This window comes from Amblyomma maculatum, chromosome 10 (assembly GCF_055883805.1).
Source record: "Amblyomma maculatum isolate TAMU_Amacu chromosome 10, ASM5588380v1, whole genome shotgun sequence".
Classification (NCBI taxonomy): domain Eukaryota; kingdom Metazoa; phylum Arthropoda; class Arachnida; order Ixodida; family Ixodidae; genus Amblyomma; species Amblyomma maculatum.
In genome coordinates, this window is record NC_139353.1 from 58,611,678 (window position 1) to 58,639,410 (window position 27,733).

The following is a 27,733-nucleotide window of genomic DNA, read 5'->3' on the forward strand; positions in this document are numbered from 1 at the left end:
CAGGGCCAGATCAGCGGCGGCAGGCGTCCTTTCCGACGCCAGGTGTTGAGTGTGTGTGCTGTCGGGCGAAAAACGCCGGCTTGATGCGGCAAAAATGCTCCATGTATTCCGGGCTTTACGGTTGGCTCCTGGTGACCAAATTTGATTGTTATAATGATAACTGTTATATCCAATATATTGTTGCAAGCGTGAGTTTGACTCTGTTTTACATGTATGCACTATTGTCTGTTTGCTGGCGCTTAAGGTTGATGGGACAAATGTGTTTCGCTCTCTGACAAAGAGATAAGGGCGAGAGTTTGAATGGTGTCGTAAGTGCATGTGTGCACTCGTATTTGCGCAGCGCTTCTACTACCATGAGGAGGAGTGCCTCGAGCCCGAGGAGGTGGAGGTGCCCAAGGCCCTGGGAGACCTCTTTGAGAGCCTTATGGGTGCCGTGTTCCTCGACTGTGGCATGTCGCTGGACACTGTCTGGGGTATCCTGTACCGCCTATTTGGCTGCGAGATTGAGTCCTTCACTCAGTGCGTGCCTCTGCCACCCATACGTGCCCTGTTCGAGAGATGTCCCCACGCGCGCTTCAGGTGAGCTCACTGGCAACAAATAATAATAGTAATATTTAGTTCACAGGAAGGGAAGGGCGCAGTATCTGTCACACTTGTTTCTGTGGACACCTGAACCATGCCATAAGGGAAGAGAGGAAGGTGGGAATGAAAGTGGAAAGAGAGAAAGAGGAGCTGTAGCGGAGGGCTACAGAGTAATTTCGACCACCTGGGGATCGATACTCCTGCCGTCTGCAGCACTAATGCATTGTCGCTGTGGTTCCATTGCTGCTGCTTTGGTAGAGCAAGCACAGCACAGCAGAGTGGCAGTGTTGCAGTCGCTTGTTTCGAATGAGGTGAATATTTTTTTGTCTCCTAGTTCAGCAGCAAAAGGCATTTGATTTTAAGAATGGGACATCTTCGTTCCTCTCCTGTCCCAAACTCCTTCCTTCGTTATCGAAATGGTCTCCGCAGTCACCATTGGGAAGTGAGTTGCAAAGTAGCATAGTCTCAGGGTATCTGAGAACAAAAATGAGCTTTGACGTCATTGCAGTTTGTTTGCGAAGATGGCCACTGTTGGCGACTCCTGCATTTCGTTTTTAGACCTTCTTGAGCCTATATAAAATTAGGTTTTCGGCACCACACAGGCCCATTTAATAATTTGAACTTTTGCTTAATTCGGACATTCTTTTCTGGTTCTTTGAAGGCCAAATTAAGGAGAGATTACCATATTCAGGAGCAACATAATAGCTCCACCCTGTTTCATGTAGGTCCTTCTTGTACAAAAATCGATATATATATATGTATATACAGAATCCTGTACAAAATTTACACTGGATTTTTCAGTAAGGTATATACTTCTGTGCAATTCTAGTTTAATTTTACTTGCAAATACGATGTGGACTCTAAAATAAATGAGGTTAACAATGTTTACTGGCTTTTAATTATTAATTTCTTTTCCCCCTGATGAGATATTCATATTCGAAGGCATCTTTTTTTTTCCCCATATATATATTTGATTCATACTCAAAAATTTCAACATTCACACAGCCTTAGTTCGTCCTCGGTGTTCATTCAGCCGCCAAGCCAGAGCTGTGCTCATCGTGGGGGATGGTATCAGTGCAGTGAATTCTTGTTGATTCAGCAATAAAGAGATTAGTAAAAATGATCGGATGCGACTGAAAATTGTAGAGAACCTTTCACTTGCATTTTATTTTCGTTGAAGATCCCTTTTGGTGGTGTTACATAAGGGGTTGTGGTTCACAAAATACATGAATCTATAGTACTTGAAGATGGTGATAAACATGTTATGGCAGCAATATTGAGAGCAAGGCCGTTCTAGTCAGCTGCAGCACGAGAAAAAAAAAGATGCACCCTAGTAATTTTGTCTTATGAACAGCTGAAATATGGCTGTATATAAGTATCGCATGGAAAAAAAAGCGATAACAACAATATTTTATGGTTTCTTTAAGTGCTATGATTTGCGCACGCTGTCGAAAATGACGAAGAATTGCTCTGAAATTGCAAGTGCCTCCACGGTCTGTTTTGCAGTTCGACACAGTAGTGCCTCTTCACTAAGAGCTCCCTCAAGTTTTGAGGATGCTTCACCAGCATATATGAAAAGTGGGAGGAAGCACGTGGATGTGAAAAAAAGAAATACGCGCAGGCATTATAACGGTGTGATGCCGTCTCAGAATGAAACTAAATGACCAGTGGCACGCAAAGCAGTGTTTGAAACAGTGTGACTGACGAATTGCGGGCCCTTGCTAGCAGGCTAGCAGTGGCAGGACGGCATGAATTCGGAGGAGAGCAGAAGGGTGACCACCGATGGTAAGGAAAGCCGATTATACTGATGCATACTAAATTGCCTATCATTGTCAAGAATTTTTGATTTAGCATGTGTAACTACGGAGATATCAGCAGTTGAAAACAGCCTCCACGCTTTCCCCTTCAATTCATGTACTTGGTTGAAAGAGAAAAACGTGAAAAGAACTGGCTGATATCGCACCGTATCCACGAATGCATCACCAACCCAATCAGCACAATTGTGCACCATTTTCGTTTCTTTTTATTATTTTTTTTCGCTTCTTGTCCTGTCACGGCTTAACAGTAGAGGACTGAAGGGAAATGGAGCTAGACGCACAGTCTCCTGCCTGATGTGCACCTTGCCTTCTTCACTGCAGTTTTTTGGTGAGCTGTTGACAGCCCCTTCATAGTGGTGTCACGTGTGCCTTAGGATGTCTAAAGGCAGAATTCGCTTGAAATACAGGAGTAGGAATTGGCAATTAAAAAAAAATATCATTTGCAAATTATTGCCTCGCTTCTGAAGATTTCTATACTTGGCACGCATGCTCAGTGGCGTTTGCTCCACATGATGCAACCATTTGGTAGGCACTATATTCGGACCTCCTTTTCATGTCCCTTTAAGATAGATGAAACTGAAACTGTGCTGCTGAGCCTATTTCCCGGATGCATGTAATCCTTAGATTTATGCCAGTTGCGTTTATAATATTCAGGTGTTGCTGTATTTGCAGTCCTTTAACCATCCTGTTTTCTTGTGTCTCAAGTGCTCATGTCGATGGCTCACTAAAGGCCTATGCTATAGGGCTGCTACCCATGTCAGCGTGGCGCATATGGTTCATAGACTGCCATTCCGTGCCGTCGCAGCTGAGCACACGGGCTGTGAGCCGGGTCTCTCTTGAAACGTGGGCCTGGAGGGAGTGGAAAACATCTCTGACAATTACAGAGTGCGTTATCCGGAAAATTGCGTTCACTCGTTGTAGAGAAGGGAGCTGTTCTCCCTTGCTGTCTTTCTATTCTACAGCATTTTAGTTTTTCTGCACAAAACAGTGCAAAAGGTATTGTGTGCAGGGCAGCATTATTAGTTTGAAGCTGCATTTATTAGTTTTGCCCCATCAACATGACATGTGGTGAGGGGAACCTAGTTAAGTCCTTTTCATTTGAACTCTGTATGGCTTGAGATTTGATTAAAACTTCAGTGCAGGTGATTAATGGCTTAAGTCTTCACCTACCATGCAGAAACTGGAGGCTTTTCCCATTGAAAACTCGTGTGCAGTAAATTGCTCACTTTGGACTGAGACTTAATTGATTTCAAATCACTTCAGATCTTTGCTTGGAATCTTGCTTGGAATCTTTGCTTGGAAAGGCATTCCTTCGAATGCCTTTCTCGCCTCTTGAGTGGCATGTGCAAGAACTATGGACTGAGTTCGTCACCGTAGCATGTCAGCACAGCGTGTCATCACGAACTGCCAATCATTAATAAGAAAAAACAAAAATCGTGTCTTCGCGAGGGCTCGAACCAGCATCCTTCGGCGTCCCAGCTGGGCGTGCTAACCATGACCATGCTCTATGACCCCGCCACGGCAGTGTAGTGGTTAGGCGGCTCAATTACTGTGCCCGAGGATGCGGGATCGAATCTCGACTGCAGTGGCCGCTTTTCGATGGGGGCGAAAAGCAAGGCATCCATGTGCTGTGTGATATCAGTGCATGTTAAAGAACCCCAGGTGGTCGAAATTTCCAGAATCCTCCACTACAATGTCTCTCATATTGCTACGAAGATGGCGAAGCGGGCAATGGCGCGGGGCGGAGCGCTCGCGCCAGGCCCGCTGGCCATTAAAGCATATTTCATCGTCATGTCATCACGTCGTTCTGTTTCTGTTGTGTCGCCGTGTTCCATCGCTTGTCATGCCATCACGTAACAATATCCTGAGTCGCTTTGGGACGTTAAGGGGGGACCCGGGTCTTTGCAGCCGAAAATCGGTCAGAAAATCGGATTTTCAATCTTATCGTTTTCGCGATTCTGAGATCTTTCCGCAGCTATCTCCGAAGTTTCGTTGAAAAATATCGCCTAATTTGCGTGTTACAGCGTTCCAAAGATGAGAATCTGCGCATGTGGCCCTTTAAACTGAGGTCAAATCACGCCGAATTTCGATCTCCCACAGTTCGAGAAATATGCGATCCGCGGGCATAATCTTGGTGTCGTTCGAAAGATCGCGATTCAGGCCATTCCTATAGCTCGGTTGGTGACCATAGGCGAGGCCACCGAAGCGGAAAACAAAGGAACAAAATTGCATGAAACACGCCCTGCTATTGGACTCCCACTGCACGTGAACAAAAGGCGAGCTTTGGTTGGCTGGTGGCGTCGACTGCTCGCGGTCCAGCGCCATTTTGAAAAGGTCTCTCCTTTAGGCCTAGTCGGCCTAGCGCGCAATATTGAGATTCACGCTTCGTTATTAGCCGAAAAAGAAAGTTAGCGAGAGGAGATAAATGCGCCGGGGATGCTGCATCGCCGCATCTGGTTATCTGCAATCAATGACGAAGTGCCGACGCTCCGCGTCGAGACCTCGATGGCCTGATAACGGCGTAGCATAGCCGGTCGTGCTCAGTGCGATAGCGAGGAGCGGCACGATCTGCCGCGTACGGAACCGTGAGGGTGCAGATGAGCAAGCGCAGCTTTCAACGCCGGGATAGATTGCCCTGTGAGGCAGTGCTGCGACCAGCCGCAGTGGCAATCGCGAAGCAGCGTCCCGCAACACGCGGAACATAGAGAAGACTGTGCGGAATCCCAAATCTTGTCGAAATAAACTTTCTTCTGAATGCTATGCGGTGCAAGACGAGCACCGCATAGCATTCAGTTGCAGGCCGACTGCGTTTACTGCATGAACGTGAGAATGGCGATCGCGCGCCATAACTTGGCACCAACTTTTACGGTGTTCACGATGCAAACGCACTCGTCTTGGTGGCGGCCTCCGCACCATGCGTTCCGTTCGCCGGAAATTTCATTCTTTGAGGGCGAATTATATCGATGGTAAATGATGCATAGGCATCAGAAACTGGTCAGAATCCACTTTAATAAGTTACTGTTAGCTTTGGTGCTTCAGAAATATATCAACACGTTTTTCCTCAATTTCTCAAAATCAAAATATTGAGGACGGTACATGTCTGGAGGTGCGATATCTCTGGTTCGACTTACGATATTGCTGTAATTCCTTTTGCACCAGAAAGGTAGACTCATGTACAGTGCAAAACTATAAATGAATTTGTGGTATTTAATGAGGAAAGTTTTTAAAAATTTCATGTTTTCTGGAGTGTCAAGGTGGCTTTTTGGTCTCTGAACGAACTTTGACAAGCTGTAACTTTGGTTAAAATGAAAACAGGACATTCAACCTTGTTTTTTGCATTCTCTGTGTGTTCTAAATTGATTTGATATGTCAGTTTTTATTATAACTCCTGTAGTTTTATTGACAGCTCACCTCCAAACAAAGAACATAGAGTGCTCAATATCTTCAGAACTAAATGGCTTACATAAAATTAATGTGCATATTTGAAATCAACACAAAAAGCTGCATAAATGGTATAACTTTCACAAAATCTACCAGTAAATAAAAAATATTGTCTTAAGACCAAGGTCCCCCCTTAAACCCCATGAACCAAACCGTACTACTCTGTGCCGACTTCCTACAAATGTGTTCATTATTCTCCTTTCCTAGTGTAAGGACACTGGAGGGCATTGAGGGAAGGGAAAAAGTAAATTTAAAGTTAAAAATACAAAGGTCCGAGAGCATTGTGGAATCTACAATGCAGAAATGTGAAAGCCTAAGCATTGCCGGTGCACATGGTGCATCACGTTTGCTGTCATTATCAACTAAATGCACCGTCATTATCATTGCTACTGTCAGTGCTGTCATTATCACTAATTGCAGCGTCATTGTCATCACTACTATCATCCTCACGGTAGACAAGGAGTTTCACGATGTGCGTTTCACGATCTCGGGCATGGAGCAGTTGGCTAAAGCGCCCCGCTGGGAATCCAAGGGATGGAGGTTCAATTCCCGGTGTAGACAGGATTTTTAGTTTTCTGATGATGTCATCGTGACATTACTTGATTGACGGCTATAATGTGACTGGGCAAATGAATGCCAACAGTATGAGCCAATAAAGGCTTTCGCCTTCAAACAGAATGCTTAAGCATTTAGTGTCACAGCAGCTGCAGGTTGTGCAGTGCTCTCAAAATTTTCTTTGTTTAGTGTGACTGTAGAGAGTATCATTTTCATAGTACCCTTATTGCCTACAGATGCAGCTGTGAGAGGCAGTTTCTTAAGAATTTATTTTGCAGTTGTGCGCTGTGAGTGCCAGCCAAACGATCCTTTTTTTTTTTGTAATTGCCCTTTTGACATTAAAGGTTCCACCAGCACCATTCAGAGCTGCACCTTCTTTGCTGGTTTCAGTCCCGCCGAAGTGCTCAAGCAGGACAGGGTCAAGGTGGGGCTTACTGTGGGGGACCTGTCGCTAACGTGCATCGCAAAGAACAAGAAACTGGCCAAGACTGCGCTCGCCAAGAAGTGCCTCCGCATGCTGAAGGTTCCCTGCGGCTCCGCTTAGAAGCTCACCGCGCCTCAATGTGGTTGCCGAATCTTCGCCACAAGAGGGTCGCACACTGTCCTTGGCATGTTGTTGCAGTGGGTGTGTAGCATATGAGAGTAGAAACTCCCCGTTGGTGTGGGATCGTGCAGAGGACTCCAGGTAGCAGAGGGAGAGAGAGGCTTTGGCTTTGAGAGGGTATGTGCATGCTAACAAAAAACCCTTGCCAAAGGAGCAGCAGTAATAGTTAAACTGTGGTTTAGTTTATGCACATTCATGCATATGTGTGTGCACGCTTAATTGGTTATAGCTGCCTCGTGGCAAGAGTTGGCATTGTTCAAGATATGGCAGTGCATGGGAACATTTATAACTTGTCACTTCTGCGATGTATTGTCACCACACCTGTATGCGGAGTTGCGAATCCCAGATATTTTGGCTCGAACTGTGGTCTCTTTCGTGTGCTCGGTTCCACTAGGGACTGAAACGTGGAACTTTCTGGGGTTGGGCACAGAGCGATGTTCGTTTTGTTATTTGTGATATTGTTTGCATGGCAGTGGCACTGATGTTGCGCAAGTAGTTTTCATTGCGTAAATAAACTGGCGAATTGGCTTTCTGCACAAAAGTTGGTTGTTGCCAACTAGCCGGTGATAACTTGCTGTGTTCTAGGCACATTTAATGGCCCTGTTTATTGCTCAGTTGCATCACAGTATTGTTGATCTTTACATTTATCACACCGCATATTTCAGAGATGAAAGTGGTTGTAGAAAAATTAACGGAACCTGCAGCAGTAATCAAGAGGATGTCGAACTTATATCACCTAAGGTAAACTGATTTTAGTCAAGCAGGGCTTTTGGAAATATATTCAAAGCCACTGGTGTTAAGAGGAGATATTGCTTTAGCTGCAAAGTTAACCCCAAGTTCTAAAATAGGTGAAGCTGCCTGGATTCTTTTCTGGAATAGCCTTGATTTAAATGTCCAGATATATATGTCATGCTTTGTAAAGCCACTACAGCTGTATTGAGACAAGCTCATTGCAGCATTCCGCTCTGCTGTAACAGTGGTTATTGATTGCAGCGTTCAGACTGGCTTGGCTTCTTTTTCGCCTTTCGTTGGCTCCTGATTAGGCTTGAGGGTGAGGGCCAAGTTGTCACATTATGTGAGTGAGTTTCACTCAGGTGTTATTCGTAAAGTGAAGCTCTGCAGTACCTTTCGAAACTTAAGCCACTTGAAACAAGTAGTAGGCACACAATCTTCTTTAGAGATCATTTCGATAGCCAAGGTATCATGGCTCTTGTAAGGAGGCACAAGAACTGCTACCAGGGCCAATACTGGAAAGAGCACTTTTGTACTCTTTATATTTATCAATTGCAAGGGGATGTCAGCCAATGTCACCGTTATTAGAAGATAAACATCAGAGCAGAAATTTCATAACCGAAGAGAGTTTAAAAATTCATGTCCAGTTTTAATATAGCACTTACTGATGCATTGCTATTTGTGTGCATGCTTTCTCAAAAGGCCACTTTTAAGTGGCTTTCAAGTACTTTTTTCAGTCCCAGGTTTTTTTCGAAATTTAGGGTACTGACTGTGAAGAGTTGTACGCATTGGCACAGCATCCATTTCAAGTTTTTCTTTTCATTGTGCCTGTGTATTGTTGTATGATGCGTACAAAATGTTCCTATGAAACGTTGTGATTACTGTTCTAAGTCTTAATTATTTTAACGAAACATTGGAAGGACTATGTTATTTAGCACCAGTCTTGCCCATGTCATGCAAACACTGTTCACTTGTGGCAGATCCACAAGAGGTTCTTGCCACGAAACAGCGGGCTCTTGTCTTTACAGTGGGATACTTTTTAGTTATCTCACACTGTATTGACAAGGACTTGGACCTTGTAGAATGTGTTGTCAATTAAAGGGTAATTTAGTGTAGGGACCACCAGAGCAGTCTGCGATAGTGTGTTGCCTGTACTCACCTTTGACACTATGTGCAGACTGTCTGGGCAGAGTAGGGACAACATGAATGCATTGCAGTGTGTATGTTTTTATAATGTTGCATGTCTGTGTACTGTGGCTGAAAGTGGTTTCTACTTGAGTGTGGGAAGAAAGCTTTTTGTGGGCTAAATGACATTCATGTTGCTATAGTGAAAGACACTACTGTGATATATGAAAGGAGGTGTTTTTTTTTTTTCTTTTACTCTTGTGGTGAGGCTTTATTACTCGGGAAATTGTCTATAGAGGCACCGAAGAAAACCTGTTGTGCTGCAAATCTGTGGCGCCTCATACGTGGAAGAAACAGGTCTTCCTGACGCTGCCTGCGTCTCTCAAATGAATTTGGAGCATCAGTACCTTGGAACTTAATTTTTTTGCATTCGATGCCTGTTACCCTAAAAAATTGCATTGCGATGTGTAGCTTCGACTTGCAGGAGACAAAGTGAAGACACGGAAGTTCCTTTTCACATTCAGAGGAAAGAGAATGGGGTATTTTTGGTGGTCAGAGAAACACAATGGCCACCAACAGCCAGTGAGTGGGGAGTAGAGAGGGCGTATGGCGTGCCTCATGGTGGTTGGTGGACTGAAGTCCTTCACACCGCCCACCCGCGCAGTCTGAACCTGTCAGCAGCCCCTCCGTCCAGAGGGAGTACCAGTGCTACCTCGTACTCTGCCATATGATTCCCACAGATTCTTTAATTAATTTTTCTGCATCTGATCTCATGCCAGTTGCTTCCTTACATTACTAAGAATGATAATTCCAAATTTTATTGATCCTCACTGCAGTGTTTCAATGGTCAGGGCACTTGGCTGCAAAGCCCATTACGGCCATGGCAGCTCTTTCAATGGGGGTGGAATGTAAGGTGTCCATCTCCCGAGCGATGTCGATGCGTGTTAAAAGAACAGCAGGTAGTCGAAATTAAATTAGAGCCCTTCACTACCAGTGTTCCTCATAGCCCACGTTGCTTTACGCCGTTAAATCTCATATACGATACCATACCACAAACTTGTTAGAGCCATAATTTCTTTAATGTGCTTAATCGGTTTGTAACCAAGCTATGGTGGCTCAGCAGCTAAGGCATTGAAATGCTCTGGGTTTGCGACTTGTCACCTTGTGTATGTATGTGAAGCTGAGAAAAATTGTTGCGTGGCTTCCCTTTGTGTCTTTTTCATATTTTATTGCGTCAGTCTAGAAAATACCACGGTGCTGTTCTATGTATCAAAGCCACAAAGGTTCCACGAAATGTTTCATAAATAAAATGTCGCTATGTTTACGTGCTGTTTGAAATGGGCGTGTCATGTGGACGTCTTTCACAGCCTTTCGAGTCATGTGTTGCTTGCGTGCAATAATTTAGAACTGCTTTACATTTTCTGAGGTCCCGCCTTGTGGCCGAGTGGTTAAGGTGCTAGGCTGGTGGTTATATGTTATGTGCAATCACAGCTCTTGTGTTCATGTTGTAACATGCTAGCTGTTTATTGCCTGGAGAACAAGCGACTGATGCTAGCTGGGTTCACATCAAAGAGTGTGAGCCACCTCTACATCATTCTCTTCATCTTTGTCTTCACCTCTTCATGGACATCACAATATGCATCATGTGCGCAGGCACAGAAAAGTGTTTGGAACACCCAAAATTACCCATTAGATGCAATTTTTGTGGGAGTCTCAACTTTGCTCACACTATTAAGATCCTATACTGTACTCGAGAGTTTTCTTATTACAGCTCCTTTTTTCATTTGAGTCAGCCTCTGAAATGGCTTCTGGTTGGGTACAACTGAAGAATAAATGGACAAATGCCAGCAGCAAAAGATGCACTCCTCACCAAGGAGATTGGATTTATAAACCTTCTCGCAATTTGGTTCAAACCCGCGATATCTACACCGAAAAGGATAGGCCGTCACCATTTTGACATAAATGTTGGTGCGGAATAGCCTCCAATTAAACACCTAAAATTCTGCACCAAAAACATGCATTATTCTCATGAAATTGGGCAGCGATGGGGACACCTGTTCAACGTTTTTTTTTTCCTTTTTTCTGGCTTACAAAGCTCTGAAAAGCTGTTTTCGTTGAAAGTAGCCTCACCTTTGACTAGAACACTGTACACTGTCTGTACAAACGAGCTTGGCTTTGGCCTAGGTACAATCTTGGTCAAAAGTCCTGAAACCAACTGATTTTTGCCCCAGCCGAAAGATTGAGCCGTTGCGCCATAATTAAAGGTCAAAGGGCATTTAAAAGGCTATTAAATAATTTCTTTTCACAATAAAAAACTGCACCATAGCATTTAAGTGCCCGTCAGCCTTTAATGACATCGCGATGGCTTCATTTTGCTGCTGAGACGAAAATCCTTTGGCTTCAGAACTTTTGTCCAAGACTGTACACCTTTAGACCACACTTCCTGAAGGGGCACTAAACCTCTTGTAAGGCTGCCTTGAAGATGAATTCCTTGTTTACTCAAACGCAACACATTTTTCTAAATATTACGGAAGTAAAAATTTATTCTTCATAATAACTGAGTCAACTTTATTGAATAGTACATTTGAGTTTTTGTTTTCCTTTTAACGAAGGTGAGAGAGCAATTTCGCTTCTGCACACTAGGGAAAGGGAGTAACTGGAGAGAAATATCATCATAGTACAATGAATTGCTTTGAGTGATTAGGGCAATGGAGGAGTCCATGCACACACTGGTTGGTCTTGCATGAAAACATCTAGCACTCGTGGTCCACACCTTGCATGCACATAAAATTTTGCAAAGGTGAGTTTATAATTATAATGTGGTTGTGCTACACTCTGGGAAATAATGTGGGGAGGAAGGCCAGCATGTAAGAACTAAAACGCAGCTTCAGTTGACATTTGCGTAGTAAATCCGTGAACAGTGGCCCATGCACACAAATGTTCTGCCACTTTTTGGTATTGAGAGCAATAATATAATAATTGGTTCACAAGAAGGGAAAGGCGCAGTATCTGTCGTACTTGCTTCTGTGGACACCTGAACCACACCATAAGGGAAGGGAGGAAGGTGAGAGTTAAAGTGGAAAGAGAGAAATAGGAGCCGTAGTGGAGGGCTACGGAGTAATTTCGACCACCTGTGCTGTGCGATGTAAGCGCACAGCACACAAAGTTGCCTCCATCGAAACGCAGTCATCGCGGTCGGGATCGAACTTGCCACTGCACCACCGCAGCGGGGCGGTATTGAGGGCAAAGAAACTGATTTTTGGAGAAAGGAAGGCATAGTGTCTGCTGCACTTGTAGGTAAACAACTTACACTTAGAATGAACAGCATACAGTTCGAGGTAAGTGATTGGTTAGAACCATCGTAAAGTGATCTCCAACATGACTAGCATATGGATTCTAAGTGAGAAACAAAATGGTACGACACAACCCTGAATACTGCACAGCGGGCGGTTGCATCACAATATTTATCAAGTTACGTGCATATTTTTTTACACTTTTGTTCTATTCTTGGTTAAGATGAAAGCGGCGCTTTTTCAACCGTACGAGCTGTATACACTTTACACAAGGGGCACTTCTGCTATAAGAAGCAGAATTAGGCCTGATGTTCTGGTACTTCTGTGGAAGGCTGTCAAATACAAGGATAAGCAATAGTCCAAAGCATGGAGATGCTAACTAGTCTTCAACTTTGAAGACTGCTTGCTTTGTTGTAGAGTATGACAAGAAAATTGCTATCCACTGGGCTTTTTTCATTGCACATACGTTGCATTTCAGCTTGAACATGCAGTGCACCACATCCCTTAAGAGCAAGATGCCACCTCTTAAAGAATTTTGTTCCTTTTATTCCCCCCCCCCCCTAGTGATCTTGTGAGCTCACAATCGAAAAAAAAAAAAACAGTGAGAAAGTAATTTTGCGTACAGTGTCCACGGCTGATTTCCTTTACAACAGTGAGAAAGTAATTTTGCATACACTGTTCATGGCTGATTTCTTTTCAGTGACAGCTTTGGTATTTCATTTACATTAGCGTTACACTCTCAGTTCAATGATTAAAATTGGAGCTTTTAGTTCTATCATACAGAGGTAGACCAATAAGCTTCTTAATATTCATTTAGGGGAAGAAACAAAACTTTGTGGTCTGATGTACTGCAGCACTCTTCCAGTTCATTAGGAAAATTCAAAACTGCACATTAGTTGCTCTTGTATGTGGGCTGATCGTAGCCATGATCCCATTTGCAGGTCAGCAAAAGCTTTCCAAATAACTAAAAAAAGCAAATGCCGCAAATGAAGGTTTAAAAAATATTGTAGTGTGGTAATCTTTATGGTTATAGCCACTGACATGCGTCGCGTGAAAATGTAGTGTGGTAATCTTCATCGTTATAGTCACTGACATGCGTCGCGTGCTGGCGCTCTCGAGAACGAAGAAGTTGGTAGTTGTCTTTGTGATTCGGTACGCCTGACGCTCCGCTGCGAATTCATCCTGAACAGCTGAATCCATCTGCGTCGACTGAATAAACACACCCCTACAGTATATATATATTTTTTTCTTGCAGAAGCAGTAAACAGCTAAATAAGATGAGCAAAGTCCATTCCAGGCATGCTTTGCTATGAACAATGTATTAGCCTGTGTTCAAACATAGTATGTCTCAACAAAAACGCAGAGCTATGTTTGTTTTGCAGTAACAGTGACTGACCAGTTTCTTATAAGGGTTAAACCGGATGAGCTTGCATGTGAATGCTTGTTTGAATGGTTTCATGTCTCAGGGCGTCAGGTGACACCTCTTAAGGTGTCACCTGACGGCAGCCAGCACATTATTTATACTGCAGCTATGAATACTATGTGACTCATTTTGCCTATGCCGAGATCTATTCAGCAGCAAAGTATGCATTTATTGCCAATACGTTAGGACGTGAAAATGTAACAGGACTTTTCTTTCCATCATCTGACTGAAGTTACCAGCGTTGATGGATTTAAGCGCGTTACTGACTCCCTGTCGGCTATATTCACACACTGTTGCAAATAAATTGTTAAGCAACAGTGTGCCTATGTAGGTATTAAGCAACATAAGTTAAGATTTGCATGCCTATAGTTGTCATCGTCCTCGCAATACTGAGTATAATCGATATTTACTTGTCCTCTTGTGAGCGTTTGATACACATTTGTCATTGGTTCCTTGGCTGGCTGTTTCTTCCAGTAAACCTTAGTTGTTAGTCCAGCACTGTTTTGTGTGCTTCTCTTCTTGTGTTTGTGTCTTTTGCTGGTTCAATATGTTATATTTGAACCAACTAGCCCAAATGGTCACCATGTTAAGGCTTTTTCACACGCAAAAATGACTGATGATTTAACATGGTTTGCAGTTCAATTTTACTTCATGTGTTGGTTTGAGGCTCGGCTTTCAAGTTAAAGCAGACATCAAAGATCTGCAATGTCGGTAAGCAGTCGCCTTAGTGGTAGCGTTAAATAAAATTTTGGGGCCACTTAGCTTAGGGCAATGCGATAGCAGTGTGTTACAGACTTGGTGCGCATGGATGGAAGTTGATGAAGACTACTAGTTAAACACACAGGATGTCCAGCTATGATGATGAGATTCTGAAAACCACTCCATCGAAGTACTGTTTTCTGTAAAAATTCATTTTCTGATTATTTCTGGGTATGTACATAATATGTGTCTAGCAGCAAAATACACATTTGTGGCTGAGAAAGCCGAATTTAAAATTTTCATTTTTCCACCCCACTCACACTCGCGACGTCCGCAGCAAGAAGGATCTGTCGCTGCTGTTTGGAAGTGAATTGTGCTTTAATGCGAGCCTGCGGAACAGGATGACGATGCCAACGCCTCTAGTTTGTTGTTTGGTCTTCTCTAGCTAATTAAGGCTCAATTTCTGGAGAATATCATCCCTGTCTGCCATAGCCACGTTGTACTGATATAATACTTTGTTTTCTAAACTTCTGCCATCTTTCCGTACTCGGCCTAGCTCCAAGAGCTACATCATTCTCTCACTTTCCCATTTTACATCTGCAAAGTCCACCACCTAGTTACAATCGTTACGTTATAATTATATTTCTTATGCAATATACTTGAATCGCTCGTTCAGCTGGTTTTCAACAAATTAGGCAGCCGCCACTTTATGCTTTCCTTCAGCAATATGCTCAGATTCCGGTGGCCTTGCATGTCAGTGACTGTAAACAAGAAGTGTCACTCAAAGCATTAAAAACTTTTTTTTAAGATTCACTTTCAGGTAGATTCATTGACCCTACTATTTTTTGTGACAAGCAGAAAAGTTGTATGAAGTAAAAATGCATTATCCTTCCGCTAACTTTGTTTGGTTACCTCATTGCAAAGCTTTCATTCATGGTACTGCATCCATTTTTCACAAGTCACACAATGCATCTTTTCTAATGTTACAAAAAAACTTGTTAAAGCCCTATTCTGCCTGCATAAGTGGTATTTGTAACAATATTCGTATGTATATGGTATTTGTAACAATATCCTTAACGTGAAGTGGGAAAAGTAAGTTCACAAACACAATATTTGCAGCAATGGCCAGAGCAATTTTCTTTTTTTTTTTTTTTCATAGCACCAACACACATGGTCCATGATGGTTGGAATTTCTCTCATGCTGCAACTACTCGAATAGAAACATGAACAAGACTCCAATGTCACCGCAAAGTCACTAGCTCCTCAGCTGACGTCGGATGAATGGCAACGCAGTCGTCAAATTGTGCCTTGGTGGCACCCATCTTGATGGCAACACCAAATCCCTGGAGGATCTCGTCACACCCGTCACCGATCATGTGAAGCCCAACCACTTTTTCCTCAGCTCCAGCACACACCAACATCATCACGCATTTCGACTTTCGTTCCGTCATGCTGTAGTACATTGGTGTAAACGTGCTTCGGTAGGTCTGCAAAGGTGAGCAACAGGAAAAAAATTACAGCTGCAGCATGTCTGTAAGATCATCGTTTGATTCGAAAAGTTGATGACAACATGTTCATCATCATCAACAAGCCAAGGTGATCTGAGCTATCTGTACTTTAAGATTATTCTTTAGAATTAAGACACCTGCTTCGGTAACAGCCTAAATGCATGCAGTCTCAAAGAAGAGCCTGAACTTTCAGCCGGTAAATACTAATGAGGAGGTGTCGTTAAAATGCTAAGCACATTTAGATTGCACTCTTTACGATATCGCTGGGGCCAACAAGAGAAATCTTGGCATGAACGCTAAGGTATACTATGAGCCAGAATTTGCAAGGCCAGTTGGTTAGCAGAGATGACAAGCCATGATTAAAAAAATGATGTGAAGAGGATTTGATTAGGTTTGGTTTGGTTTGGCTTAGCAACTCGGGCTATGAAAGACGCTGTAGTGGAGGGCTCCGGAAATTTTGACCACGCGGCATTCTTTAGCATGCAAGGACATCGCACAGTACATGGGCGCTCTGCTTTTTTTGCCTCCATTGAAAAGCAGCCGCGGCAGCGTTCATTTCATCCCACATCCTTGGGTTCAGCATTTGAGAACCGTAATGGCTGAGCCACTGCGGCAGGGTTGAAGAGGGGTTGAAGAGGATTTGAGCAATGGCTAGTATTCCTTGTCACATTTCACGTACCTTTCCCACTTGCTTGAGAGACCATTTCTATTGCCTGCCGATAGAGCGGCTTTTTCTTATTATTCATACACATAACTTCTGATTAAATCATGGTGTATTGCTCCTGTATCTAAAAACTTGAGAGGCACGAATTCGTCAATGTTATCAGGAGTATTTTTAAATAATAATAATAACTGGTTCACAGGAAAGGAAAGGCGCAGTATCTGTCACAAGTGGAGGGTTGGAACATCTTGCACCTAAGACCCTACCATAAAAGGGAAGGAAAAAAGGTGGGATAAAAAGTGGAAAAGAAAAAGAAGATGTCCTAGTGGAGGGCTCTGGAATAATTTAGACCACCTGGGGATCTTTAACGTGCACTGACATCGCATAGCATACGGACACCATTTCTTTTCGCCTCTATCGAAACGCAGTTGCCAGCAGTCGGGATCAAACCGGGTACTTCAGTACAGTAGTTGGACGTCTTACCACTGCACCATCGTGGTGGGGCTGGAGTATTCTTAAACAAATCCCAATTTTGTTCGACAGTGCACATGAAATATTCATTCTAGAACTGAGCTGAAAAATTCACTAGTTATAGGTTTATTCTCTCAAAGTTAGCTTCACCTGAACACCTCATTTGTTGAAGTCAACTTTTCTTTTTACTAAACAGCAGTCAATGTATCCTGTTGTTATGTGTTGCAGTCTAAATAAATTATGTCCAAACGAACATCAGGATTACTTCCTGGGATTGAATCCCTTATGTTGGCAGTACTTGGTGTGCAATGCTTGGAATGAATAATAAGCCGGGGTGTGCAACTACTCAAAATTTTGAATATGAATCAAATAAGTTTGATATTAAATTTGTATTCAAATTAAAAAAAAATACAGATTGCCGAATACACCGATAATTCTCAATTTCACCGCAGTATTCCTGCACTGCGCGCTTCACCGCAACGCTTGATCGCATGCAGTGAAGCATCCTCAAAATGCGACGGGGCTGTTTTGTGAAGAGGGCTTCCCGACAGTGTGCGCAAAGCGAAGAACTTGTTGAAATCGGGAAGAAAACGTTCTTACTTCGGTTTCAATACGGACATCTATAATACAGGTATTCATCAGATAATGTATTACTGCAACGCAAGCGGTCCTTGGCAGCTTTTCAGGCCCATTTGATATAATGCAAGCTTTCAGTAGATTTGGACAGTTGTTTTCTAGTTCCTTAAAGGTCAAATTAATGAGTTACTGTATTCAGCAACAATATGACAGCCAGTTTCACGCAGGTCATTCCTATACAAAAAAACTGGTTATACGGAATGCTGTATAAGATTTGTATTGCATTTTTCAGTAGAGCATATAGGTCCGAGCAATTCTAGTTTAATTTTATTTGCAATAACCAACTGAACTCTTAAATAAACAAAATGCACAATACTTGATTACAATTTTTTTTTTCACTGGTTACATATTCGATATTCAAAGGCATTTTTTTTCCATGCTCGTATTTGATTTGTATTAAATATTTTCAATATTTGCATACCCCTAGTAATAACATCTGGTTAAAAGACCTAGACATGACTGGGGATCGAATCCTGGCCTCGGTGGTCGCTTTTGGATGGAGGCGAAAAGCAAGGCGTCCGTGTGTGCTGTGCGATGTCAGTGCACGGTAAAGAACCCCAGGTGGCCGAAATTTACTGTAATAGAAGAGACATCTGGGCGAGTTGGTATGGTGACATGATAGAAAAACAGCGCAACAGACGTGGACGTAGGTGAAGGTGCCTGTCTTGTCTGTTTTTCACCTACGTCCACGTCTGTTGCGCTGTTTTTCTATCAGGTCGAAATTTCTGGAGTCCTCCACTAGGGTGTCTCTCATAGCCTGAGTCGCTTTGGGACGTTAAACTCCACAAACCGAACCGAAACTGAGAAAAATATGCACTTCCGTATCACACACTGTGAGAATGATTGATCCAGTTATACTAGGAAAGCTGAATTCACCAAACATAATCAGAGTACAGTTAAGAAAATGCTTAGGTATTTCATGTCCCCGTCCCATGGAGAATGGGCCCAATCGGCTGTCTCTCCAACTCCCCCCTTTACACCAACCGGACTGTACTAGGATGGTAACAAAGGCGTGTCTTTTCTCCCTTTCTTTTAACCTGCACTGTAGCGCCACAGAATAAAGAGTCTAATTAAATTTAGATGAAAAGGAGTCATTCGTGCTAGTGGGATAGTAAATAATTCCAATACTAATCACACTGATTGAAGCACGCCTTAAAGAAACCTATGCACATTCATGAAAAGAACTAATCATTATCAGTAAAGCTGACAAATCATCTCTTAACACCAGGAGCATGCCACTTCCTCTATGGGTTTTTCTGTCACATCGAATGATATTAAACTGTTTTGCTGATAAAAATGGTATTATTAGGAACAATATAATTGAGCCCTGTTTTAGTTATTGCTATTGATGACTCGTATCAAGAGTCTATCGGCAAAAATATTTGGACCTGCTCAAATAAAACACTTCTGATGTTAGTGTACAGGAAAAAAAAGCTTTATCTATACTACACTTTGGCTTTGTGAAAGCTACAGTCTGATTCGAAGCATTAACAGAAGAATTCCATTTGGAAGTGCACTGAGCAACACAGTTTTCACTACTAGCTTCATTGTCCCACAGATAGTCGTGATATTTTTTTTCCGTGAGGCTTATTAAAATATGAATGCGGTCTCAATCTTGCTTTATGTTTTTCGTGTACTACTACAGATGATGGCATTTTTCAGCCGGCCTCAGAGTAGTCACAAGCGGTGCCAAAGTTGACTTACTTGAACTTGAATGCGTTACTTAAAACTGATTCAACTTTTTACCATTGTACAATTAATCATGATTGGCTGTGTCTTACTAAACGACACAAATAATGGACCTAATGATGCACTCTTACCATTAAAGTTACCCCAACCCCAAGTTTACAAGAACACATCTATGGACCTCCATAGTAGGTGGCGCATAGAGTTTGTTACCTTGACTTTTTGTGCGCCATACTTGGCTTCAGCTTCAGCCATGGTCATCCCGACGGTTCCGATCGGTGGGTGGCTGAAGATGACAGTCGGAATGTTTTCATAAACAAGCTTCAAGTTGGGCTTGTTGTTGAAAAGCCGCTCAGCAAGATAACGTCCGGCCGCAATGGCAACTGGCGTCAGCAGCCACTTTCCACAGACGTCGCCCAGCGCGTAGACGCCCGGGCAGGTTGTGTTCTGATACTCATCCACCTGAACATTGGAAAATCAGATAAAAGATGTCTCCACTATGATCGAAATTGTGAACAGAACTTTGGAGCAGGAAAGGCAGCCTTGTAACAAGTTTTAATAGAGCTTCCCATAGCTGTGGCAGAAACAAACTGCCAGGTAAAGAAAGTGATCCAGTTTCACGACTCTGCGTGCTTGTTTTCAAATGTGCTAAATCTGGTACCAAGGTGCATTCTGGTAAGAAACACGTTCCAGTATGGGGCAGTTGCTGTTCTGCAGACTCATAGCCCCCTACACTGAAGCAAAAAAAAAGCAAAGGGCAGGCACATAGACTGAAATAAATGAAATGCAACAGTGCTGTTGCTGCTTGTCACAAGGGCAAAGACATTGAAAGCAAACTTGTTGGTAAGCATGTAATGTTTTTGTCTCCTAAGTCGTGGAACTCGGTGTTGTCCACAGAAAGTGGTACTAAAAATTCAACTTGATGTCATCAGGATAGTCATTTAATTGTAGTAGCCCATCAGTTGGGAATGTGTGCAGTGTATACCCAAGAAACCCAAGACATTAAATTATGTTAGATTAAGAGTGGATAATGCTGGATTAAGGGCGATCTATGGTGAATTATATTGGATTAAGGTTTTATTTCATTGCATTAAAGCGGACTAAACTGTACTGCAGTGGATTTTGATAGATTACGCTAAATTATGACAGACTGCAATGTATTGCGTTTTATTGGGTTGCAGCATGGTGGATTACAGTGAATTAAGTGGATTACGTTGGATTATATTGAATTTATGGTGGATTCTTTGGACTGCAGTAAATCAAAAGCCAACGCTTTTTTGCCTTTACAGCATGTAAGTAGTCCTAAGTGCTGTCCATAATTTTTCAGTTCACATTTCTGTGGTGCTTTTCTTACCATTCATAAATGAAAGCTGCATTTGAGATACTTTGCATCAACAAAGGAGAGACACCACAAAATTTTTAATTTTAGTTCATGCAGCCATGAATTAAATTAACAATTTGGGGAACACTCAGGTCCTGCCATTAAGGGTATGAATGACAATGTTAATGTCTTTCATCTGTGGCTCTCCTTGTGCCTACTCGATTGCATAATCACTAACCTCTAAATTTACACGTCTTATCTCACGCACTTACTAGCACACATTTTTGCCAGTGACCACATGTGTGAAAAACCACTAAAAGCAGATATAAAGCCCCATTTCAACCAAGCCGCACGCAGATAGTGTGTCTGAATTGGGACCCAAAGGTCCTGTGTTTGATTCCCATCTAAAAGGAACAGCCCGAGTTGGCAGCTCCTCCCAATAGGGACATGCCAAGCGGTGTCTTGTAACGTCACTTGCCATAGGCGCGCTCAAAATATTTTGACCACTACGCTGCAGAACAGGGCCTTTTATGCTAACAAAAAATAAATAAATTACATGACAAAAAAAAGCGGTCCTGAAAAAAAATCTTCCATCAGAGCTCGCATTTGTGTCCTCTCTGATGTTGCTAGTATACTGTAAGGTACAGCGTGACACAACCCTCCCTATTCTCAGCCAGCTGATGCGTTAACAACTTGCTCTAATATCTTCACACCAATGCAACTAGGCTGGCTGCAAACATTTAAAATATAGTGGGCCACTCAATCCTGAGAGCCTGGCACGAATAAAATTTTATCTCTTTCTAGCACACAACATACCATTCTGCAATACTTTCAGTGCCATTCTCCAATGCAATGAGCAGCTGCGTTCTGTAGTGCCCCTTGCGCCTCACCATGGCTACAGCCAAGAGCTCGCTTGGACATAGCACTCATTCATTGCAACAAAAGTCAGCATCGGGTCTCCCTTAAAGACAGAGCGAGACCTCACGTAGCTGCAGCTACACCGTGAAGAGGCGTAGCTACGGTCTCCTCATAAAAAAATTAGCCGGCCATGACATCTTAATTCACGGGTCACATTACCCCTATGCCACGGGCAGTAGCTGCCAACTCGGGTCGCTCCTTTCATATGGGAGGGTGATATCACAATCAGCCTGCCAGAACCGTTAGCATTATTGTTACCCCTATGACACGCGGGCATGTTCAGCCGGCTTGGTTGAAGCATGACTTTATACGTGGGCTGGCAGCTTACGCTCTCGAGTTATACCCTTAAAGGATGAGCTTAAGTGTCCCCAGTAATGTAGCCCTTTACACCGATAGGGAGTGATAGAGGAATAATGTAGCAGGCAAAAGAAGCTTTCTCCGTTGCTTTCACAATTCAACTATGGTTAACCTGAGCTAAACCACAACTAATTTTTTTACTCTGCTAACCATTGAGTTTTTCCTATGACCTAAAGGCAAATATTGCAGCACTGCACTTCACCACGGACTCTCTGAGCATGGTGCAACTTAGAGCAGGACCGATATACTTTTTCGAGCTCACAGAGCGTAGTCGCCGAGTTGCCTCATTCCAAAAACGCTATTTTTTCCTGCCTGTGTGCCCCAACATTACGTTTCAATGAAGAGCGTATATAGTATCAGGTGCTCCTTGGGATCCATGAAGAAAATTTCTCAAATGAGTTTGAGAGAGGAAAGTAGATGGTAAGCACAAGTATGTGCTTGATTTCGGATCTGTAATAGTTACATTCAATTTCAGCTAAAGTCAGATACAGTCACGTGTCTCAGTGCTTACTGCGGTCGGTAATACTAGTGCGTGAACCAAAATACTACATTTTTTTTTGGATGAGCAAAGTACTTCAGAAAGTGACAGTTATGTCACCCGCACTTTTTACCCATAGATTGCAAAGCCAGGCAGCGGTCATACATTGCATGCAGAAGTGACTTCATGAATTTATTCGTGGAAATACCCACATCTTGCGCTCTTTAGCATGAACGCGACTGCCCGTTACTTGTGCCAGAACAGGCTTCTGCTTCCCGTTTTTTTTGTTGCAGAAACCATACTTCACACACAAAGATGGGTTTCTCGAGGCACAAATATAAGACGTGTTAACCATGATGGTTTTGATAACGCAATAGCAGACATCATTGGAATGTTTCTGTTTTCTGTTTTATGCGTAGGCACTTCAAGCTTAGTGCAATGAATTTTGCCTATTTCCAAATGCTTTCGCCAAAGCGAGCGTTGCAGGGGCAACAACCAAGCCCAGCTTTGCTATATGTGGTTACACTATGAGCTGCTATAAGTTACCACGACCAGGTCAAGGACAACGCTAATTAAGCCTACTCAACAAAAAATTTACAAACAAAAGCTAAGCAAAGCAAATTGTACTTAAACTAAGTCAAACGTAGCTGAACTAAGTGAAACAATGCATAACTGTGTTGCTTTCACGCATAAAGCTTGCACGTCGCTATGGCTAAACAACTGTCATTTTTTTGTAATGCCAACAAAAAAGTGTATAAAAAATAACTTTTGTCTAATATTTACTCTGAAAAGAGCGTCTGTTAGACGCAAAAAGAAATAGTTTTGACGGTGTGTTATATTTGGCCAATAAGAGAAAAGGCCATCTCTCATTTACGGCCAATTTGTGCTCATTTACATTCATGGGCTTTTCAGTTCATTTTTAGCAATTTATATCCAGCATATAAAATTCTAGGACACATGTGGTTGTAAAATTCTTCTCGAAATATATTTTGGCAAAACTTTACAGCTGTGCAGCCAGTAGCTTGTCGGCTTGGCATGCTTGGAGTGTTCATGGCAAATGAAATGCTGTTTAGAAAACTCGCAAAGACTGTGGAACCAGCAATAGTAACAACCAACCAGCAATAGTAATAGAAACCTTTAGGCAATAGTAAGAATAAGAAACTGCATGCTAGTAACCAATCGTAGTAACTAACGAAAGTAATCTTTTTAATGTTTAGCTCTGTTAACCAAGTCAGAAGCACACAGGTTCTTGCACCCATATTTTTGTTTTGCAATTAACGTTTTGTTTAGGTGACAAGAGGTTTTTTAAATGGACAATCTCCTTATTGCAGGGAGTTTACTGCACACTTTTAACCCTTTTAGCTTTCACCTTTTCCTCGGTGTGCTGTACCCTGCAGCACTGATTACCTGTTTGTGGCATATTTGGCATCCTTCGTTCGCAAATAAGATGCTTTCTTCAAGCAAACTAGCAAACACGGCAAATAATATTCTTCAAAACAATAAACACGGTAGCACGTCCTTGGCATAAGTCCTCTGCCATTTTCTTATATGCGTTAGCGTTAAGAGTACCATTAAGTGGAGAATACTATGGCACAAATGACATTGTCGCCGGTGTGTCAAGAAATTCCAGATTGGTCGAAAAGGTTTCACGTCATACGTGGAGCGACGGAATTGAAAAGTGATTAAAACATTACATAAACTCTGAGATGTCACTATGACATGCAGGAATGTAACTTAAATTAGTTGATAAGAATGGAAACTGGGCTATTGACTGAAAATTCGAGGGAGACTGTAATTGAGCCTGGGACCCTTGGACCTGAGTCAGACACACTTTTACCTGCTGAAGCACGTTCTTAATGAAAGAAAGGCCTTATGTGTCTTGTCTGACAGCGCCTGTGTCTGCGGACTGGTAAGCAAAGACGACAGGCCTATGAAGGGACTCATTAACACTAATGTGTCATACCTTTAAGGTGAAGCTTAAGTGTCCTACGAATTCCTGGCATCATGTGCACCCCAAAAACGAAGACAAAGAAAAGGATGTCATCATCCCCAGGGTGACAATTTTACAAACTCTGGTATTTTAATATATTGCAGTTTTATGATAAATATTGTATTTCTATGTACAAACTTGACCACTGATTAGGCAAAAAAGTTTTGCCTTGAATCGAAATGATAAATGCACCCGAATAGGTTAAATTTTCAAGTCCTGCGGCCAAGGAACTCCAATGGACATAACCAGAAACCTTTGCGTTAAAAATAAATGGGTGACAGTTGCTTACCTTAATGTGACCAGTCTTATCAAGCTCGACGTTTGTTTCCTTCAGGCCAATGTCAACGTTGGGTTTCCTCCCCACAGCAAACAGGATGCAGTCGACGTCCTTGATCTTGACGTTCGTTGTCGTCGTAACCTCGTACCAGTGGGCCACTTTGCTAATGCTGGCTACAGTGCAGTTTTTCTCAAACTTGACCCCTTCCGAAGCCATGTGCTCCATCAGAGTGGAGCCCAGCAGTGGTTCAAAAACACGCAAGATGTGTTCAGTGCGTGTTAGCAGGGTCACGTCTGTGCCGAGTGCATGGAACACACCAGCCAGCTCGACAGCTATGTAGCCGGAGCCAACAACAACACATTTCTTGGGCAGAGCTTCCAGCTGGAAAAAGCCATCGCTTGTGATGCCAAACTCTGCACCTGTGGGGCAACATACAAACACAAAACAATCTGTATGCAGCATCTTGATGCCATCACATAGTAGGTGCAACTCAAACATGACAGTGGTGCATCATTATTGATTACTACATCACCTGCGATGTTTTTTTCAACATGCTGATATGATATAAGAAAACTAATCGGAGAGAGATACTGGCACCAAAATGCATCTACAATCATTGTGCTAAGCTGCTCGCAACAAATTCATGCTTTCAGTGCCAGCGAAGGCAGCCACTTTTCAAGTGTGTTTCAGTGAAAATAAGAGAACTGTAGGCGAACAACATAAATTAAGAGATAAACATAAACTTCATAGCCCACTGCCCTGCAGTGGCATGCAAAGCACTGGTAACCATTAGCTAATCCTTTTGTCCTGGCAGACTGTTACTTTCTAACACCTCAACAAAGCCTACATAACCAGTCTCATTTGAAGATGGTATGCACTGAATTCCAACAAATAGAAAATACATGATTGGCAGTTCATTATTTTCATTAGGTCTTTCGGGTACCCTCACACAGCTCATGAACAAATCTTGTGCTGGTAATATCATTTACAGCCGTCAGTCTTGCCTTGGACACAGAAATGATCTGCGCTACGGTGCAAGAAAAGATAATGAATGAGGGGACATTATTGTTCCACTTTCCTTTCAAGGGTGTGATGAGGCAGCATTAATGGCTCACATCTGCTTACCCTCTTGCGAATCCTCGTTCACATACATGCACTTTGCTATTAGCTTAATCACTAACCTCTTAATTTGTGCCTCTATTAACTCGCACATATTACCATGCAGTCGTAGGCTACCTAATTATGTGAAATACCACCCGACAGAGATAACTATACAGATCCACTTTAACCAAGCTGTTCAGACATGCCTTCACGGCCTAGGAAAGGTGGATCTTTCTCCTCGCCCAAGAGTCAATTATTAAATGAACCAACCATCTCAAAGTTTAAGTCCAAGTTAGCAGGTTGTTGCATGACGTACACAACCTGCCAACCGATCAGAATCCGGCCATGTCACCTGCCAACAACCACTTGTCAGAACCATGCCTATGATTGTTTTTGTCACAATGTTGACAATGCTGGATTTTCTTCAGAAAGGGGCCTGTAACACTATCGCGATGTCAAGTGATTATGTAAAGGTGACAGCTAAGGTATGTGCTAATAGTGTTCCTGGACATGCTACAAGAATAGATAACAAAAATGCACATATGGCTGTACAAGCTGCACTCCTTTCTTCTGCATTTTCTTGCACCAGAACTGTTTGCATGAATGATGTCGTCAAACAATAAAGTAGTATAACCTCATAAACCGATGGCTGCGTAAACCAGTAATCAATTATGTACGTGGCAAACGTGTCACGTGATCAAAGATTAAGGTGTGATGTGGCCTGTCGAACCCCTTTGCACATACCAAACCTGCAAAACACTACTGCCAACGCTAAAACCCGCGTCATACCACGCGCATGACCACTCCTAGTGAATGTAAATTGCAGTAAAATGCGTTGAGGGACTAGTTGGTTCATGCTCGTAAACTTATGTAACACATATAAATTTATAATAAAGAGATTGTTTTTCTTGATATGTAATAAAGCGAGATGAGATTCCAGTGCCTTTTTGATATGAATTATTGCCCATGCACGAGCTTGTGATTTCATCGAGTCTGAATCTTTTAGTATTTAAGGCGACCTCATTGTTCCGAATAAATCAGTTGCAAGTAGCGCCCTGTCCTGTCTCTCTTGTCCGATTGTGGTGTTTCTGTTGCGCTTTACATAAGTTCACAAAATGTAAATTGGTTTATGGAAAAGGAAAATATATCTGTCACACTTCTCGGTGGACAATTCTGAACCGCGGCGTAAGGAAAAGAAAGAAGGTGGGATTGAAAGAAGAAAATGGTGCCGTGGAGGAGGGTTCCGGAATAATTTCGACCACCTGAGGATCTTTAACATGCACTGACATTGCACAGCACAAGAATGCCTTTGCGTTTCACCTCCGTCGAAACGCGGCCGCCGCAGTCGGGTTCAAACCCACTCCTTCAATTTCTTATTTCACCATTCACCTGGAACTTTGGGGACGGTAGGGAAACCACCGGTGGCGATCAATACATGCTGGCCGCTGTAAGCGTTTTCGCCTACGTGCACCGTCTTGGGACTAACAAACTTGGCGCGGCCGATGATGATCTCAACGTTGCTCTTGGTCAGGTTCGCCCGGTAGATATCGTTCAGGCGCTTGATGTAGGCGTCCCGTTTAGCCTTGAACGTGGCCCAGTTGACGCGAGGAATGGGGCCAGGCAGGGTGAAGCCGTAGTCCGGGAGGTCCTTCATCATCTCGGCGTGGCTGGCGCAGTAGAAGCAAAGCTTCTTTGGAACGCAACCGACGTTAACGCAGGTTCCGCCGAGAGGACCATGCTCGATCAACGCTACCTTGGCGCCGTATTCGGCGGCCCGGCGAGCGCTCGCGATACCACCCGATCCGCCGCCGATTACCAGGTAGTCAAACTGGCGCACCTTTCTCAGCATGGAAGACATTGTGCACCTTTCGTATGGTGGCTCAAGAAGCTGCTGGCCGCTATGGTAAAGTATTAACGGCCGAGCCGGAACAGTAAAGTCTACGCAGCACCTCTTGCAGCCATCTGTAACCGCCGCCGGACCGAAACCACCGAAACTGAATGAACGACTGAACGTGGAAACCTTCACCGGCCTTAGCAATCCAACGCGATCCATTTACT

General features: G+C 43.0%; 2 protein-coding genes across 2 annotated transcripts in view; one reads left to right on the forward strand and one right to left on the reverse strand.

Annotated features, from left to right (window-relative positions):
* LOC146176591 (endoribonuclease Dicer-L-like) overlaps window positions 1-10,194 on the forward strand; it is an 85,770-nt gene extending 75,576 nt beyond the window's left edge. The window contains exons 20-21 of the mRNA XM_084582844.1: window positions 341-579; window positions 6,786-10,194. Coding sequence (XP_084438970.1) covers window positions 341-579; window positions 6,786-6,939 — 393 coding nt within the window. The 3' untranslated portion in view covers window positions 6,940-10,194. The remainder of the gene's footprint in view (window positions 1-340; window positions 580-6,785) is intronic.
* A 5,196-nt stretch (window positions 10,195-15,390) lies between these two features.
* LOC146176592 (glutathione reductase, mitochondrial-like) lies at window positions 15,391-27,600 on the reverse strand. The gene is made up of 4 exons (XM_084582845.1): window positions 27,065-27,600; window positions 24,587-24,993; window positions 19,447-19,695; window positions 15,391-15,758 (listed from the first exon to the last, which is right to left on the reverse strand). Exons 1-4 carry the CDS (start codon window positions 27,531-27,533, stop codon window positions 15,513-15,515), a joined length of 1,371 nt encoding a protein of 456 aa, XP_084438971.1. The 5' UTR covers window positions 27,534-27,600; the 3' UTR covers window positions 15,391-15,512.
* Window positions 27,601-27,733: the final 133 nt, after the last annotated feature.

Bases quoted from the DNA above. Each gene is read 5' to 3' on its own strand.
- LOC146176592 (XM_084582845.1), bottom strand. From the start codon at position 27,533: ATGTCTTCCATGCTGAGAAAGGTGCGCCAGTTTGACTACCTGGTAATC. The intron at 19,696-24,586 runs GTAAGCAACTGT...TCCAATGTTCAG, and splicing joins ATAAGACTGGTCACATTAAG to GTGGATGAGTATCAGAACAC. The intron at 15,759-19,446 runs GTAACAAACTCT...TCACCTTTGCAG, and splicing joins ATGGCGCACAAAAAGTCAAG to ACCTACCGAAGCACGTTTAC.